The sequence below is a fragment of the Dermacentor andersoni genome, chromosome 1 (genome assembly GCF_023375885.2).
Source record: "Dermacentor andersoni chromosome 1, qqDerAnde1_hic_scaffold, whole genome shotgun sequence".
NCBI classification, from domain to species: domain Eukaryota; kingdom Metazoa; phylum Arthropoda; class Arachnida; order Ixodida; family Ixodidae; genus Dermacentor; species Dermacentor andersoni.
Window position 1 is genome coordinate 371,217,162 of NC_092814.1, and position 18,225 is coordinate 371,235,386.

The 18,225-nt window shown below is 45.0% G+C and overlaps 1 protein-coding gene across 2 annotated transcripts in view; it reads right to left on the reverse strand.

The window, feature by feature from the left end:
* Window positions 1-3,659: 3,659 nt before the first annotated feature.
* Swt1 (Swt1 RNA endoribonuclease) overlaps window positions 3,660-18,225 on the reverse strand; it is a 129,331-nt gene continuing 114,765 nt past the window's right edge. For both annotated transcript variants that reach the window (XM_055063928.2, XM_050166881.3), the window contains one exon: window positions 3,660-4,005. In XM_055063928.2, the coding sequence (XP_054919903.2) occupies window positions 3,903-4,005 (103 nt within the window). In that variant the 3' untranslated portion in view covers window positions 3,660-3,902. The remainder of the gene's footprint in view (window positions 4,006-18,225) is intronic.

The window sequence follows — 18,225 nt, forward strand, 5'->3', positions numbered from 1 at the left end:
CGTGATTACCTTATGTGGCGGTAATTTGAAGTAAAGCTAATGAATGCTTACAGCTATTTGCAGAATACGAAAAGGAATGTATCACTATATATTCCCTTTTCTCTGCTACACGTTGAACTCACTTGAAAAATTTACTGGTGCTTGTTGCTTGAGGAATATACATGACGAATCTGTTTGGCGAACTGGCACAGGCTGCTCGGCCCAAATTTTTTTTTTGTGAAATATGCCTTTTGGACCGTATAGTTGCAGCCAGAAAGAAGTCGAAGCGTCAATCATTCGTAGTATGGGACATATTGAAAATATCATAATTTCCCGGTGGAGGGTCAAAAATCAAGTGAAATATGTAAGGCTTGTGGTGTTTTCTTTATGAAGGTTTGCGAGGTTCTCTTTTATGTACCGACGAAACGAATAGTTATCCGTTTGTATAATTAAACAACGCTGGATCGAGCCATAGTGAGGCAGAAGGTGCTTGAATTTTCCTTTTCTATATGTGCATACTAAGCTGCGCTGTAGTACCTCGAGAATACTTTAAGCATTCCAATTGGCGCTGTAAAAAATGCTTTCGGTGTTTAGCGAAGCATCATACACAACTTCGCGTGTTGAATTTGCAGACATTCTTCTTACGCAAAATTTATGGACAGACACGGCGCATATATGCATTGTAAGACCAGTAGACCCCTTCAACGCTACATAGCTTGCCATATCCAAGCCGTAAATTTTCTCGACTCACGCGCTTTTGAAGAAGAAACTGTGGTTCAGGCATGGCAGCAGAAAGAAGCCGACATACCCTTCAATAAGTAGGGCTCGAGCCGCCCATACCCCAGGCATCCACGAAGGGAACGAGCGCGAGCCGCAGCGAGCGGCGTCCTGGCCGTGACGTCACTCACGAGAGGGCGCCACTCTAAATTCTCGCCACTAATAGAGGGACCTTAGCGCACCCTAGGTACAGCGGCATAGGCTAGGCCACTGTACCCTAGGCCTGTTGTCGAGACAGACGCCGGCGCGCATGTGCGTCCCTCTGCAAGGGTGCGTTTCCGCGCTTTCTCCTTGCGATAGCTGAGTGCAGCCGCGAGATACCCCTCTTGCGATTGGCGCTGTGGTGGCTTCGACGGGCAAAATTTGGTTTATACAACGGAAATCAAGAGTTCATTATTTTCGTCTTGCCTGTCCTTTCTACCACGCTCATCTGCGAGAGAACACCCCGTACGTGAAAAGAAAGAAAGAACGAAGATTGGCCACGAAAAGGCGCAACGCAGAAAAGAACCATGACGCGTTCGCGACCGGGGTCCCTATGCGTCCGCGCTCGTGACTCGACGAAAAGCGGCTGCTGCCAGACCACGCTTCACATAGTTTTGCCCGTCGAATCCGCCACAGCGCCAATCGCAAGAGGCGCACCTCGCGGCTACACGCGGATATCGCCGGCGCGCAAGGAGGAAGCGCGGAAACATGCGCGCAGGCGACGGCACCGCTAGAAGGGGAGGAGGGCTGTTTCGACGTTCGCCACGCGCCCCGCAGTATTTTGTGGCAGAGTGCACATACATGGTGGTTCAAATGATTCGTTAAATGGTGATCATCTCTCTGTTCTTTTTTTCATGCTCATTATTCACTATTTTATATTCGTATCGTATTTCACGGAGACAGTGAAGTATATGGTGGAATGTTGTTAATCTTCGAGTATAATGGGGCTAATTACACCCTCACCGTTAACTTTACCCACGCCACGACTGATTCTCGCTTCTTGTGGGCACCAGCAAGGCCGCCTTCCAGACACCGTTGCCTCGCACGAGCCCCGCTTAGTCCAAGCGAACTCCCTCCATTTCCTTGAGTGCCCTACGGCCGCTTCGCCTCAACACGTTCGTATCTACGGCGGTGCACACTTTACAGGAGTACACTGCAATGTGGTTAATTTGCGGCTATATTGACGCTTATCAGGTCAGCACTGTTAATATCACGTACTCCGCGTCCAATTCTCTCCTGTGTCATCGAGACCTACATTTCTTTGCACCGCTTGCAACTCACTACGACGCTCTTAAGCAAAAGGGCAGTTTTTTTTCCCTTTTTTTCTGGAAGTGGTTTCGAGATAACCAGACACTCCAAACCCGTGTGAAGTCCTCTAAGTTGACGGTATCTTCCATGAGATACCGCACTTTCGTCCTATATTTGGGACAACTTTCATGGCGTTTTACATCGCTGGGAAAAGCCAGACGGAATGGCTCCTGTACCGGATGACCATATTTAAGGTTTACAAAAATCTTTTTCCTGTGCCAGATAGCCCAAGTCTAGTCTTTGAGCTGCATTATTCAGAGGCTGGAATTACGTGCACGAGAAATCGAAACATAATGGACAAATTTTAAAAGTTCACCAATTAACTTTAATGCACACGTTGCACACTGCACAAGCACACATTGCAATTTACGAATCGCAGCCAGTCTGCTGGCAAGGTATATAGACTTAGAAATGAATTCCCAGACTGACACGTTTCGAGATATTGCCAAAGCGTGCGAGACAAATTACACGGGCGTTCCAGTTTTGTGCGTCAATGCATGAAATAGCAATTTGTAAACAGCAACAACAGTGCATTTTTACCGCTAGTTCGATGGCCTACGTGTAGAAACCCATGCCATCCTCAAAAGTCTTACGAAGTGGCTACGCCTTACAAATTACCCGTCTAGAATTCGTAAATTTCAGTATGTGACAAAAATGAATCGGTGAATTTTCGCAAATTGTTTCAATTTCTCGTGCAAGCAATATGACTACCTCTGAATAACCCACCTCACAGACTAGAAATATGCCATCTGCCACAGGCGATATTTAAAAATTACATAACTAAAAAAAAAAAATGATCACATCGCATAAGTATGCCTATATATACCAGAATGCATCACAGATACATGGAGAGACGAAATTTCCGATAATTCTACAAACATAACGGTGTGTTTACTGAAGCTGCTGCTGAACGTGCCCACAACATACCAGCACACAAGCCAACGTTCGCTACATTTCTCGCTCTTCACGCAAAAGGTCGCGACTCGCTATCAGACGCGGTTTCATTGCAAAGCCGGCAGCAGTAACCATAACACTTACCCAGAAAGAAAAATTCAAGGGCCATTTCGAATATTAAGTTTGCTTGGATTTTTAGCCCTAGAAAAACTTATCAAGCTTCGAGCTTTTTTGTATTTTATTGAATGATATTGCAGGTCTCCGACCACTTCGGATATCGAGTGGGCTCTGTGATAATCAAGCATAGTTGGAAGGTCACAAAAAAAAACTTCGTGCCCTTCCACTCTGTGAAGGGTGTTCAGCGAAGCTGTATGTGGGCCCCTTAATGGCGAATCTCACCTCCGCCGCGGGTCGGCCCGGCATTGCACCATCTCCGGGATCGCCCACGTATGGGGAGTTCTTGCTTATCACGCCAACGACACGAAAATTTTCTTGGATGGTAGAGGTATACAGCTTCGGTGTAAAATTCAGATTCACTGGCCTTTTGTCATAACCGAAACGTACACTGCAGCCTCTGTAGTGGAGGGCAATGGCGTTGAGCGTGGTGCATGTGCACTTTTGCATTTTAAACCCATAACATACATAACAACGTAGACAGCAAATGCTGTCACATGGGCTAACATTTGACACTACAGCTCTCGCAAAGAATCTGCACAGGCAACAGGAGGGCAACTGTTCTTTATTTGGCACACAAACACACACGCAAAAAAAAGTACACTGAACAAAATTTTTAAATCTCACAAGTTTGCCGGATTGACTTAAAAGATGAGGCACTTGGCCCACTGCAAACGCCGCTTGAGAAGGCACTTTATCTCCCGACAAAGGAACTGCTGGCTCCACATGATCCTGGACTACTGCAAGCCAAAGCAGCAGCAGCACATGCACCATGTAGCCTTAGGTGGTCAGGGGGAGGGTTTAAAGTTAGAAGACATGATGTGCAGTGCACACTGAGCCAGACTGTTGTGAAGTGTCACAATCTGTAGTTTGCCCACAGCCAGCAAGTTCCTGCATGGACAAAGACAAGAGCATTAGCCACCACAACCAGAAATGAATACAAACATTTTTGCAGACACTTCAAAGAATGTAGGTGACCTGACACCCCCAACTGGTGTCTGTGGTTATCAAGGCATTATAATGATACCATGCACTGCTCATTAATGTATGCAGTACACCTTCACCAAAATACTACAAAACCTGCATGCGGAGTTTTAACCAAGGGACACACAAGCAATGAGAAGGAAAAGATAAACAGATTGCATGAGCTTTGAGCAAGCAATGCAATCGACTCCACAGTGGTTAATTTTGTATTTGGATTTAAATTTTGAAGCCCACCTTGTATGATCGACATTTCAGCACCAAAGTCCTTTAGAGAGACCAAGCAGCTGTCTGCGAAACATTTTAATTTCTTTAATTTCTTCTGCAGCCTCTGGCCATTGTGACTGCAGGCACCGACTCTAGCTCTGCTTTCTCAATTCACACCTGATTTACAATGTCAAAAGTTGTCAAAAGGCAAAGGCTTCACAAACAGGCTTCACAAACAGGCTTCACAATGAAGCCTTATCAAATACTGCTAACAAATCTCACAGGTACAATTTATAGCAATTTTCAGGCACATTAACAGAGTAATCTCATACAGTAGTGAAGTTATGGCTTCTATTTTTGTTCACCATATTACGTTTCTGTCACAAGATGCAAAACACTGGCATTACATGCATATGCAAAATTTCATTAGTGCCTGTACATTGTGCACAGAATCGGCAGGCCTGCCTTTTGCTGCAAGACTGCTGCCACAGTTCGTGAATAAATCATTGCCTTTTACAGCATACACAGCTTCGACCAGTTGCATGAACAATGCAGTTGGTTCGTTTTCCTTCCCCAAAGTAGAGAACAGTTTCCTCTTCGCACATTGTTTGCGTCACTCTTTTTTAGTCATGAATATAGATTGCGTACATTTACCAAGAATTTGTGCTTGATCAATTGTAAGTTCCTACTTCTTGGCCCTTCAGTGCCCGAATATCCCCGATACATGGGAACACCAAAGTCTTGAAGCACACCCATTTCTGCACCCTTATCTTTAAATGCTGCTGACACATGGGGAAAATGATGGCATTGTTTTTTATAACAGAAATTGACTTGACTGAGATATTAACAGTCAGTGCAAATTTTAGAATGCAAGGACCTCAAAGGTCCCCGGCCAGGGCTGCGTGCCAAATGACCAACAGTGCAACAAACATTTCTAGAGCAAAAAACTTGCTTGCCTCTCACTATGAACAAATTAAATGGCAAACTAATTAATAGCTACATAAACTAATGGTTATTTCACTAGCTGTTACTCAGCATGAACTGGTTTCTGTCAAGCATCTGAAGGGCCTACCACAAACCACAGGTCTGCTAGCTGCTGAGAATGAATGCAATAAATAAACTCGAGTGGTCAGCCATCATCTGAATTAACTTAAAAAAAAAAAAGTCCCAGTCTTGTGTTATGGATATTTCAGCACTAAATGCGACTGTCTTCTTAAAGTGGCCACTTTTTTAAACATACTATAAGAAAACAAACATGTTAGCCTGCAAGTTAAATATTATTGTACTGCATGCATAAGGGCATTTACAATCTCGTGCGAACAGCAGTGAAAAATCACTTGCTCTCTCCTTTGTAATGTCGTAATTCAGCGTCATTGCAAGCAGCGGAGCCCACAACAGCTATGGGCCAATTCGTGACCACGAGGGCATTCTCGGTAACACAATTAGTGCTCATTGGAGATAAGTGACAAACATATGTCCGTGATCTCAAAAACGCAGAAAAGCCATATCATCTTTGCACTGCCGGTCTACACACACGAGAGTTGCGCATAGCTGCACCTGCTACGTGTGCCTCCGAGATAAAAAGCACGGCATAGTTATTGCAGATCCCACGCAGTGCCTCCACGAGCCATCTCGCCACCTAGAGATTTAACCTTTGGGCGGAGCCAGTGGGGCATTGCTCCAGTGTGCCTCCTTGCCACCTTCCCCTGGGTAGCTTCCAGCGCTAGTGTAAATAAAAGGAGAAAGCCGCTAATCGGTCTGATAGTAACTACCGTATTTACTGGCATAACTTTGTAAAAAAAATTAACGCAAATTCAGGGGTGCGATCATTACGCGGGTTAAATTTACCACGAAAAGAAACATTTTCTTTTTTCATCCGACATTTGCTGCGGGATGACAAGCAGGCGGCTGCTGCTGTCAATGCCGCACACCAAAACAAGAATGGTGGTTGGCGGAGCAAGCCAAACGCGCCGAACACGATCATTTTTCTTCTCGAGAGTACATTGCGCGCATTGAAACATTTTCTTCCGTAGCAGTAATGAATAATATCGTTAATATTGACAAGTTTGCGACAATGACGTAGCCATGTCCACTTTAAGGGGACAGAAACGGAGATGGGCGCGCTTAGCTGCCAATGACATAGAAACACATGGCGGGCATGCTGCAGAAACTGCGGCATTTGTCTTCACTGCTATCCTAATATGGCATGTTTCCGCTAAGGGTGGGCAAATATCTTAGCTGCGTTACAAGCGTCGGCATATGAATAGGGTACACTTCAAACGTATCAGTGTAAACGTGGCCACTATTGATGCTGCTTGCGATTTGTTGTGTGCCCACGAGTGCAGACGAGAAGAATCGAAAGGCGCCCTTTATGTTATTGTTGTTGACCAAAATCATTGTGAAGCTTACAAATAATAAAGCCGAGGCAAGTTTGGTTGTCGCTTTTTTTATGGAAGTGCGGAAAGGAATGAAATGGGGAGTCTGCTTAAGAATGTTGGGTGCGTGCAGACCACTTGGTATGTCTTCGAGTCGTTCGCGTAGCATTCGACAGATGGTAAGCGCAATCATCATTAGCTAGAGTTGGCACACAACATATCGCTGTGATAAGTTCAGTGCGATCATTACACGGGAAAGAAAAAAATTTGAATTCTGACAACAAAATTCAGGCGTGCGAGCATTATGAGAGTAGATACGGTATGTCCAAGTATGATTAGAAAAACTTTTGCAGCAGGAGATTCATGAGGCTACAATTTAATAGTGATGTCATTCTATGATTAGTTAGAAAAGTGTTCCAGGGCCCCTTTAATTCATACCCAACGTTCTATCAGAGTGTCCAGAAGGTAAGCAGGTGCTTCAAAGCAAGACCTAAGCAAGACCTATAACATACTTCTAACGAGTCGCTTGCACAATTGGTGCTTTCTGGATGAATGAGCTGAGGCATCTAAAGAAGCAGCAAAATTTTCGCTTAATTTTTTCTCGTATTACACCTTGCGCCACAAGCCTTCTTGCAGTGCAGCTATTCAAATGATTGCCGAAACCCCAGCATTACACAAATGTGCATGACTTAAATAGCAACTACTCTTCACGAAACTAGCAGGCCTGCCTTTTGCTGCAAACTGCCACAGCTTCGCTTCAACCTGTTGCTATGAACAGTATGCAGTTCATTCCTTCATCTTCCTTTGATATTAGCATTTATTCCTTAAAAACTGTATCCGGATTATCCCCCTTACCGCTCCGTCGTCGCAATGCCAGCCTATCTTTATTTCACAAATTGTTTCATAGCCCTATGCGCATCGCACCTTCTATCCTTCCCCCGACACGCATATCTCGCCAAACCAGCCATCAGCTACAGGTTGCCCGTCCACGCTCACGCACTGTCACATTTTCAATTTTTTTTTCCTCGCACCGCTGCAGACTGGAACGGCCTTCCGAACGACATTGCTGTCATCATGTGCCCAAAAACACACACGAACAAGGAAGAGCACAGGACCAGCACTGACTGTCAACATCTTTATTGAAGCCCGCGCAAATATACTTTATTCGCAACGGGCTAAAAGAGAGAAAGGAAGATAGGGAAGGAGTCATTGTCAATCAACTCTTGCTGTGCATGCGTCAAACGTAAAACTACCCAAATATGATATATACAATATGTACACAAACGAAACTGCTTAACTTCTAAGGAAGTTAAGTTCCTTATCGCAAATTTAAGGGGCCTCAACGATCTCCCTGGACATCTGACCGCTGTATCTTGTCAGCACACGTGTCTTTTAGGCGGGGTTAACAGCCACACTTTTTTGCACATGGAACAGCTAGATTACTACCAGTCTTAATCTTTACACAGTATGCATGCTCATGTAAACGTTCATTAAGCGTCCCGTTTGCCCTATGTAAGTGCAGCCGCAAAAGGTGGGAATGGCATAAACTACATTAGTATTACTACTTTACTACACAGTCCAGGCGTTTGCTGGCTATCGTTGACTTTTTTGCACAACCTTCCAACTTGTGAAGAAGCCAAGCCCATAGATTGTAATACTAATGTAGTTTATGCCATTCCCACCTCTTAATTAAAATTAAATTATGAAGTTTTACGTGCCAAAACCACTTTCTGATTATGAGGCACGCCGTAGTGGAGAACTCCGCATATTTCAACCACCTGGGGTTCTTTAACGTGCACCTAAATCTAAGTACACGGGTGTTTTCGCATTTCGCCGCCATCGAAATGAGGCCGCCGTGGCCGGGATTCCATTCCCACCTCTTGCAGCTGCACTTACATAGGGGAAACAGGACGCTTAATGAACGTTTACATGAGCATGTGTACCGTGTCAAGATTAAGACTGGTAGTAATCTAGCCGTTCCATGTGCAAAGTGTGGCTGTTCACCCCGCCTAGAAGACACGTGTGAACTGAGAAGATACAGCGGTCAGATGCCCAGGTAAATCTTTGAGGCCTCTTCAATTTGAGAGTTAAGAGCTACTCGCGTAAACGCCCCTTCTATAGCTCTTTGAGATAAGGAACTTAAGTTCATCAGAAGTTAACCAGTTTCGATTGTGTACATATTGTGTATTTTACATTTGTATGGTGTTATGTTTGACGCATGCACAGCAGGAGTTGATTGACAATCAGTCGCCTTCCCCTTCTTCCTTTCTCTCTTTCAGCCCATTGCGAATAGAGTACATATATGTGCGGGCTTCAATGAAGTGCGGGCTTCAATAAAGATGTTGGCAGTCAGCGCTGGTCTTGTGCTCTTCCTTGTCCATGTGTTTTTTTGGTGCTGTTCAAAATGAATGACCCATACCAACTTGCTCACACCCAAACCCTTCTAAGTAATTATTTTAGACCTGCCATAGCCTTATGTGTGCATAGCATTTGCTAAACGTCACTTTCATTGCAGCAAAATAATTTGGTTAAAAATCAATGGTCATGGTTGTTCGGTGTGTGTACAATGTTCCACTGGGCGCACCATCTTTTCTGTCTGCGTACAGCTATGCGTCCACGCTACACATGCAACTGCCCACATGAACAAAGAAAACTAGGCCAAATGAATCATTACACTACTCTAACGAAGTCAGAACTGGCCAAAGCCAGAAAGAAGCAGCCAGAGGCCAATACAGATAATATATCGGATATAACAATGAGCCCTGGATGCACTGTTAACTTTTGTATGTGCGCTATGGCAAAGTAAACCTCTTACTACAATGCTCCCATGCTGCATTGTCAGCTATAATGAAATCTGGCTACGAACGATACGTGATGCGTACGCGGCCGCTGCATGTGCACATATCCGATTCTGGCGTGCGTATGTAGAAGCCTTGCATGCTGCTCTCGTGGTTCTTGCTTGTTCAAGAGAGCACAAGACAAAAGTTTCCCAAAATGGCAGTGTCGAAGGCGACTAGCGGAAAGTTGTACTTTTCAATGGCCTACGATTTGGCCTTGCTGCGTGAAGTAAACGCGCAGAAGCCATGCCCGGACCCTGCACGGTGAGAATGCATAGCAAAAATAGGAACTTTGTTTTTAAGAAAGTGCTCAATGTGTGCTGTTTTCGCGAAAGGCTAGACTTGCTTTTGGCGCAGTTCGTCGCAAATGACAGAGCCAGCTTCAGAAACCAAGTACTCGGCTTTTATTTTTCTCGATATGATTCATGTATTTCATCTATATTGAAAGTAGAGTCTCCTAAAGGCCTAAATATGGTTCGACGAAGCGAGAACGTGCTCACATGTTACATCACGTTAGCGAGATCAACAGCGTCTAGTTCGACTGAGGGTTCGACGTACTGGCGGACGCGGCCAATGTGCTCCAACGCGCCTGGCATCTAATGCTCGCCCGCTTATGTACATAGGCATTTCGCAGTGCTAAAAGCTCTAACACGACACGCGCTCCTACATTCCCCGAAGCACTTGCGTGCTGTGTATGTATCATCATAGTGCAGTACTAAAACTGTCTATTTTCATTTAACATCTTGACATGTGCGATATATATCTGTATATATTTTGTTCATGTGTGTAGTAAAAATCAGTTGTGTGTTTACCACTTGTGTCTCACCTTTTTAGTCTCTTGTCCTTCCAGCAGTCTAGGTTTTCTACATGAATACAACTAGCCGACCTACCCATCCCACAAATTTTGAGGTTTCAAATATAAAATGTCATACCCAACAATGGGTAGTCCAAGTAGTATGCACCAACAATATGTACAGTTAAAGTCAGCCAATGACATTACTGTGGCAAGCCACACACCACAATTGTTACAGAGGTAACATTGTGCACTGTGACAACACAAGAGATGTCCTCTCCTCGGCACAGCAGCCTGCACGGTCGTAGAATTTAAGCGAAAGCTACCATGGCCTGAACCTGGGGTTGACCTGGTTCAAAGCGGTTCCTCCAAGAAGTTCAGCCTTGGGTCCAGTTCCGGTTCAGTTTGACAACCTGGTAGTCACAAGAATTACGTTACTCTGCTTGCTTGATGGCAAATTTGTTTAGATCTCCCTTGCTTTTCATGGAATATACAGAGTATCTCACATAACTTGAGCTAAACGTTAAAAGTATGGAAATGCCACCTAGGTCGACAGAACCAAGGTAATGTTTGCCGTCGCTTGGAGATACTTAGATTATTTTTTTCATTCTGCCTAATTAGTTTTAATTATCTAAGCTCGTGAATACACGCCAAGTTCCTCGAGTGGCCAGTTGCGCATATTTGCAGGCTTTTTTCACGCTCGGGAAAACACTCATACAGCATGTATTGAGCAACAGAAAGTTGTATCGGGAGTTTTTCGTGTAACTCATGTCATCGCCCCTTTTCATTTAATTATAATATTTGAGAAGTTAAGTAATTAGGAGTAATTATCTATTAAGGCAGAATGAAAATAATCCGAGTATCTCCAAGCGACGGCAAACATTACCTTGGTTCTGTCCAGTTGCTTGGCATTGGCATATTTTTAATGTTTGGCTGAAGTTACACGGGACACCCTGCATAAGACAAACTTTGCGAGGTAAATGTTCAAGACTGAATATTATATCAAATAACATAGCGTGTACCTATTAACTAGCCTGTACCTATTAACTTTCATATGTGAATTGCAACTCTTTTGGTAACGGATGTGAACAGTGAGATGTATCTAAGAGGCTTTGCAGCGTCGCTGCAAAGCCTCTTAGATAGTAGTTACAGTTAGATAGTAGTTACAGTAAAAGCTCGTTTATTAGGAAATTCTGATAATTCGGACGGCTCTATTGGTCCCGGCCAAAGTGCATGTTAGTCTATGGGACCAAACCTTCGTTAATTCGTGAGAATTCGGCCCCGCACCGCATAATTCGGACAAATGCCGACGGCTGCTGCTACCCGAAAGTGTGGTAAAGCAGCGCTGGCACCACTGGAGTGAAACCGAAACCCGAGTGGCATAGCCATCGTCATCAATTAGTGGGGGCGATCGCAGCGTCACCGAACGTCGGTGTCTTCTTTCTTCGCTCCACTGCGGCTTCGATGCCATTGTCTCTTGTGTTGTCGAGTCGGCATCATCTCTTGCGGAGTTTTCTTTTTTCGTTGTGACAGTGTTTTGCATGCCACCACCATCGTGCGCTACAGTCATGGCAACGTCGGCAAAGCGGCAGAAGTACGAAGCCAGGAACTTGGCGACTAAGGTGGAAATTTTGCAGGCTTTGAAGAACAGCGAACGCAACAGCATGTTATGACCAAGTACAACGTGAAGCGGAGCATGTTGGGAACGTACGTGAAAAATGAACAGATTCTTCAAACCTTCGAACGCGAGAAGTTTCATGCATCAAGGAAGTGGTTGCGAACCGCAGCTCATCCCTAGCTCGAAGAAGCACGAAGGAACGCGCATCTGCCTTTGAGCGGACCTCTCATCATGGCACAAGGTGAGAAGTACGCTGCAATGATGAACACAATCGTTCAGAGCTTCAGAAGGGTGGTTCACGAGGTTTCGGTAGAGACACGACTTGTCTTCAAAAAGGCCAGCAAAAAAGCCAGCGATGATGAAAGCGTGACCACCGAGTGGAAAAATGTGAAGCTGCTTGAGCACGTCGCCACATATGAACCAAGTGACGTGTTCAATGCAGATGAAACTGCTCTATTTTTCACAGCTCTGCCCGACAAGACTGACTTTCAAAGGGGACCCTGCATTGGTGGCAAGAAGTGCAAGCGAAGGATAACTGTGATTCTTGCTGCCAATATGACTGGCTCGGAGCGCTTGCCACTTGTTATTGGGAAGGCACATAAGCCACATTGTTTTAAGAACATCAAAAGCCTTCCTGTCCAGTAGAGAGAGAACAGGAAGGCTTGGTTGACCGACATTTTTCGAGGCTGGCTGCAGCAGTTAGACTGGCCCTTCACGTCCGAGGACTGCAAGATAATTATGGTTGTTGACAACTGCAGTGCACATAACTGTACGGTTGAACTGAAGAGCGTCAAGGTAGTTTTTTTTTGCCGCCGAACACTACATGCACCCTTCAGCCGATGGACCAGGGTATCATTCACTACGTGAAGTCGAAGTACCGAAAGCCTCTGCTACAGCGAATGATCTTATGCTCAGAAGTTGGAAAGCTGCATGAAGTGGACTTACTTGGCGCAGTGCACATCATCGCCCACGTGTGGAAAAATACACCTTCGCAAGTCATTGCCAACTGTTTTCGGCACAGCGGTTTTGTGAGGCCCGAGCATGCGGCAGTAGCCGACACGGTGCCGGCCGAGTCCACCGATGACGACTGCCTGACCTTCGATGCTGTCCTTCCCACAGATGTGACCGTTCAGGACTACATTGCGATTGACGATTGTGTCGCCACGACTGGTCTCCTGACCAATGAAGAAATTAATGATGTCACGACTGCCCGGGAAGACCATGACTCAGACGAACAGTCATGCAAGGGGGTGCAGCCGCTACCTCATCGCACCTCATGAGAAGTCACGGAGGCGCTTTTGATATTGGAGGACTCTTGCCTGAGCACTTCCGACAGTTTGCGGGCTGTTGGCCACTTGGAAGACATAAGAAAAATTGTGATGTCAGCCGGAATCTGGGCGAAAAAGCAAACAACTATTGCAAAATACTCCAGTAAATAAAGGTATGCTTCTCCAACTTGATTTTAATGTTGTTTTTCTTGTTCATTCGTTAATTCGGCATTCGGATAATTCGGACATTTTTCCCGGACCCGTGAAATCTGAATCAACGAGCTTTTACTGTAGTGGCTATGACGCAAGTCCTAACACATTGCCTCCAAGCTTTTTCAGTGCATCACGACACTGCCTAACCTCCGAGGTCGTGCCGAGGAGACACGCATTCTAGTTCGTGGGTCACTTCTGACAAGTGGTAGTGGCTGTTTTTAAGCTTGCACTCTTACTTCAAATGGAAGATTTTACACGAAGGCTTCCCTACATCTACACTATCTTAAACTACGCTTTTTACACTACCAAAAATGAAGTTGCAGACAGCCTTTAATTGCAATCAATGAAAAATTAGGTCAATCAGATTAAGCTCCCTATTCAATGCCCAGCCTTAACCACACAAAGCCTAACAATTCTAAGGCAGCAGGACAGGGAAAATGACACAAGAAGCCTAAAACGGTATGGTGCTTGTGGAGTCAGTTATGTTTTTTGCGTTCTCGTCTTCCTTGCAGTGCTGCCTTAGTGTGTTGAACCAACTAGCCAATCAACTCCTGCCCAAGATTTCATTTGTGCTAGACTGCTGGAACAGAAAAGGTTAACACTTCTACTCTAGCCATGGTTGTGCATGGCATGGCTGAGCGCTGCCGCACACACCTTGCAATTTGTAGTGGGTGCAAAGGTTAGGCAGCCCGAGATAGCCGACAACTTCATGTGTGCTGCGTTCTCATTGAAGCGAGAGGCAGCACAATTTGCTCGCCGCTGCTACCGCTCTTCGTGTCAGCATCGTGACAGTAAGTGTCTGCACTCATTGAATGAGATCTGCTCATGTTCGTCTCGCGCATGCGACACTACGCTTGTTAATGTCGTTAGTGATTGAATGCTTTACGGCCAATAAAACTACTATACGAAATTCGTATATCTGTACAGTAAAACCTTGTCTTTTGGTCCCGTGAAATCCAAATGAACATGTGTAAATTAACCAAATGATGAATTATCGAGGGTATCGAGGCAATAAGCAACTGCTTACTACATCAGCACACATTTACTGAAACAGCAAATCCTGTTTTTATTTTGCCCAAAAGCAGCGTGGAAGCCGCAATTCTTGTCATCTCGCGACTTCCTTCGTGCAGCTGTGGCATAAGGCCCACATTTTCACCCTACACATGGTTTCACTATTTCACGTGCATCCAGTGAGCCGAGTCAGCAACAGATCCGTCTATCGCAATCTAGCTGGCGGGTGAAATCACTTTTTATATTTAACAGCATCCACCATGTTCGCGACACTGTGCAGGCAATGCACTTCTAAGATACCACCACTCCTAGTCGCAATCGCTGCAGTCGAAACCTAGGTAGTATCGACATGATCAGAGATGGCGACTGCAGTTCTGAAGGCACATGGCCAATGCACACTCAGTCAAAACAAAAGTACTGTTTGCCGCGACCACAGCTGATGACATTGTAACTACTATAGACACGATCATGGATGGCAAGTACACAGTTCTGAAGGCACATTGTGTCTCCTGTGCACCTGTAAATGCAGGAATAAGGGTAACAAAGGCACAAATAGGCATGAAGCACTCCTGCGTTCCAGTCATTCTCATGGACGACTATGGCAATGTGGACTCCACCGCTTTGTTTTGGTTGGAATATAGCTCCGCTATTGCTCCTTTCCGTCACACATTTGCGGCATTCTACGCTCGACATACTCCAAGGGCTGTCCGAATTCACTGGCATACAGCCAAATATGTCTGAATTAATGAGAGTTCAAATTATCCACCTTGCCAAATTAAAGAGGGTCGAATTAAAGAGGTTTTACTGTATAATAACTTATTATTGCAACCAATGCTTTGCCTTTTGGGCAAAGCTGCGACTTTATGCAAGAGTCTGCTCTCTGGGTAGAAATAAAGGTGGGCCAGTTTTGGGACAGAGTTCTTCGTAGACGCCAACGAAAGACTCGCTTAAGCCGATACACATTGGATTAGTACATCTTGTTCTCGAACTTTCTGCAATATGGAATGATGTTTGGGCTTTGTAGGATTAATACAAAATCTGATGGCAAACATTTTGTGCCACAAGGAAGTGTTGCACACAGGCTAAATTTTGCTGCAGCATATACACCAGCCCAGATATGATTACCTATACTTTTGTGTAAAGGCCACGCTTGTTTCTTTTTCATAAATTTGGGTCCAAATTTTCAAGTGCAGCCCATACACGAGCAATAACAGTATTGAAAAGTGGATGCCTGCCACCCACGGTTAGTCCATATTTGCCGATAAAAAGGAAACTGTATGTGGGGGGGGGGTCTGTGACAAGTACTGTATGCGAATATTGTATATAGTTGCACAATGAATGCCCCCTTGTAACAAATGCACCCACAACTTTGTTCTCGATAACTTATTTGTTTTCCCCTGCATAATAATTTCACCCCCAACATTAGTCCAGTGCAGTCCCACAATCAAGGGCTATGCATAGTTTTCTTTTGAGAAACTGCAACCATTTTACTCTCGCACATGTGTCAGAGCAATCTCACTTAATCTCAAAGCCCGTTGCTGTGTTAGAAATAAGAACTTCATTGATATGTTCCTGTTTCGCACGATTTTCCGGCCCCAACGTTTGCAACCGAGGGCACCAAAAGTGACACACTACGGTTATGCTGCTTTCTTACCGCATGCTATGTTTCCGGAAAGCGCACTTTTTCGGCACTAACGTTCACTAGATCGCCAAACTGATTGTATGATAGTTTTTTCAGCCACCAGATCCCACGTAATATAGAAAAGGCTCAATCACACCCCATGGCTCCATTGCTTGAAGCAACAGCCCGCACCGGTAGCTTCGCCACAGTACTTGGCCGCCCGTGTCATGTGGGAACGCTGGCGTATTCTCGGGCTCTTAATATTGTTGCGAATCTTGCGGCGCATCACATGTCGAATTCATTGCAGTTGCTCTCTTGCGTTTGTGTTCAAGAGCTACGGTCATGGCATCGAGGAAGCGCAAACCTTTGACCCCCCCCCAAGGAGAAGCCTAATGTACTTGCAGTCACCGACCAGAACCCGAAGAAAAAGTGGACTGATATAGCCAATGAGCTTGGCTTGCCGGCCTCAACTGTTAACGCGATTGTATCAAAGCATAAGGAAATCAAAGCGAATGCTTTAGCGTTCAGCGCCGGGAGAAAGTAAGCCCATGGAGCAAGGCACGGGCAACTTGAAGCACTGCTCAAGCGATTCAAGCAGGTGAGGGCTTAGGGCATCAACACTGATCGCAGCATTCTTTGGGAAAAAGCTTTGGAAATTGCCAACATATTGGGATTGGGAACAGACGAGATTACTGCATTGAATGACTGGATCAGTAATTTTCGTACAAGACACTGCACTGCCTATTGACAGATAAATGGAGAAGCAATAAGCGTGAACCCGCTTGATGTTGAGAAATGTATTGCACTGCTCCAATGTACTCACACGATGTGAGCAATGCGGATGAGCTTGGCCTGTTCTTCAGGGTTCAGCCCAGCAAGTCCCTAAGCATGAAGGGAGTCCTGTCACGGTGGTAAGAGCAGCAACAATCGCATTGGTACTCTTTTGCGGTTGTTAAGATGGCAGCGACATGATGAAGCTGTGGATGATCGCACAGGTGAAGAACCCTATGTGCTTGTGTAACATCCCTCGCCTCTTTTGTTTACAAGCACAACACGAAGGCATATCATAAGAACCCAACAAACACTGACACCAAAGACAACACAGGGGAAATTACTTGTGCTTAATAAATGAAATAAAGAAATGATAAATTAATGGAAATGAGATGATTGTTCCCCACTTTCATTTCCATTATATTATCGTTTATTTCATTTATTAAGCACAAGTAATTTTCCCTACGTTGTCCTTGGTGTCAGTGTTTGTTGGCTTCTTATGATATGACTAATAAAAATCGGTCCCCTCGGTTAACCCCCTTTCTTCTCGTTTAACACGAAGGCATGCATGACGTGCAACATCTTTGAACAGATCCTTCGTAACTCTATGGACGACTGGGGTGCAAAGGGCATGAAGGTGTTTTTTTGTGAGCAACTGCTCGGCTCATCCGAAATACATGTCGTTCCTCCATAATCCGTAAACACGACAAGCCGGTTGCAACCACTGCATGTGGGTATTATAATGTACACATCTATAGGAAGAGCATCGTGCGTCACTTGCTCGCGTGTCCAGGGGCGAGGATCCTGGAAAGCTATCACTGTTGGATGCAATGCATTATCTGAAGCAGTCGTGGGAGAGCGTAAATGGTGGAACGGTTTTCGGTGCAACCCAGCTGAAGTGCAGCCCCGCATTATCAATGACACACTTGAAGAAATAGAAGTGGAGTTCTGTTGCACTGACACCAAAGGCGTGCTTGATTTTGTTGCAGTAGACTACAATATCCCAACATGCGAGCCACAAAGCGTGGCAGAAATTGTGAAGGAGATAAAAGGCGACGAAGCACAATTGCCGGAAAACAATGTCAAGGACGAATGCTTGCATCTGCCGGTTACTTTTGCCGAAGCCCTCGCCGGACTAGATACAGTGCGCAGCTTCTTTTGTGCCAAGGATAACGAAAATGCAGAAAAAGGTCTGCAGTGAGTGGGAAAGGAACTTCTTTTTAAAGGTCAGGTATTGCACCAGCAAGACATTACAGATATGTTTAGCAAGAAATAAATGCCCTCGCATTTCAAATCTTGTTCTGTAGCAATTCTTTCGATTTTTCTTCAATTTGGATCGTATGTTTTCCTATAATATATGGGGTTTTACGTGCCAAAACCACTTTCTGATTATGAGGCACGCCGTAGTGGAGGTCT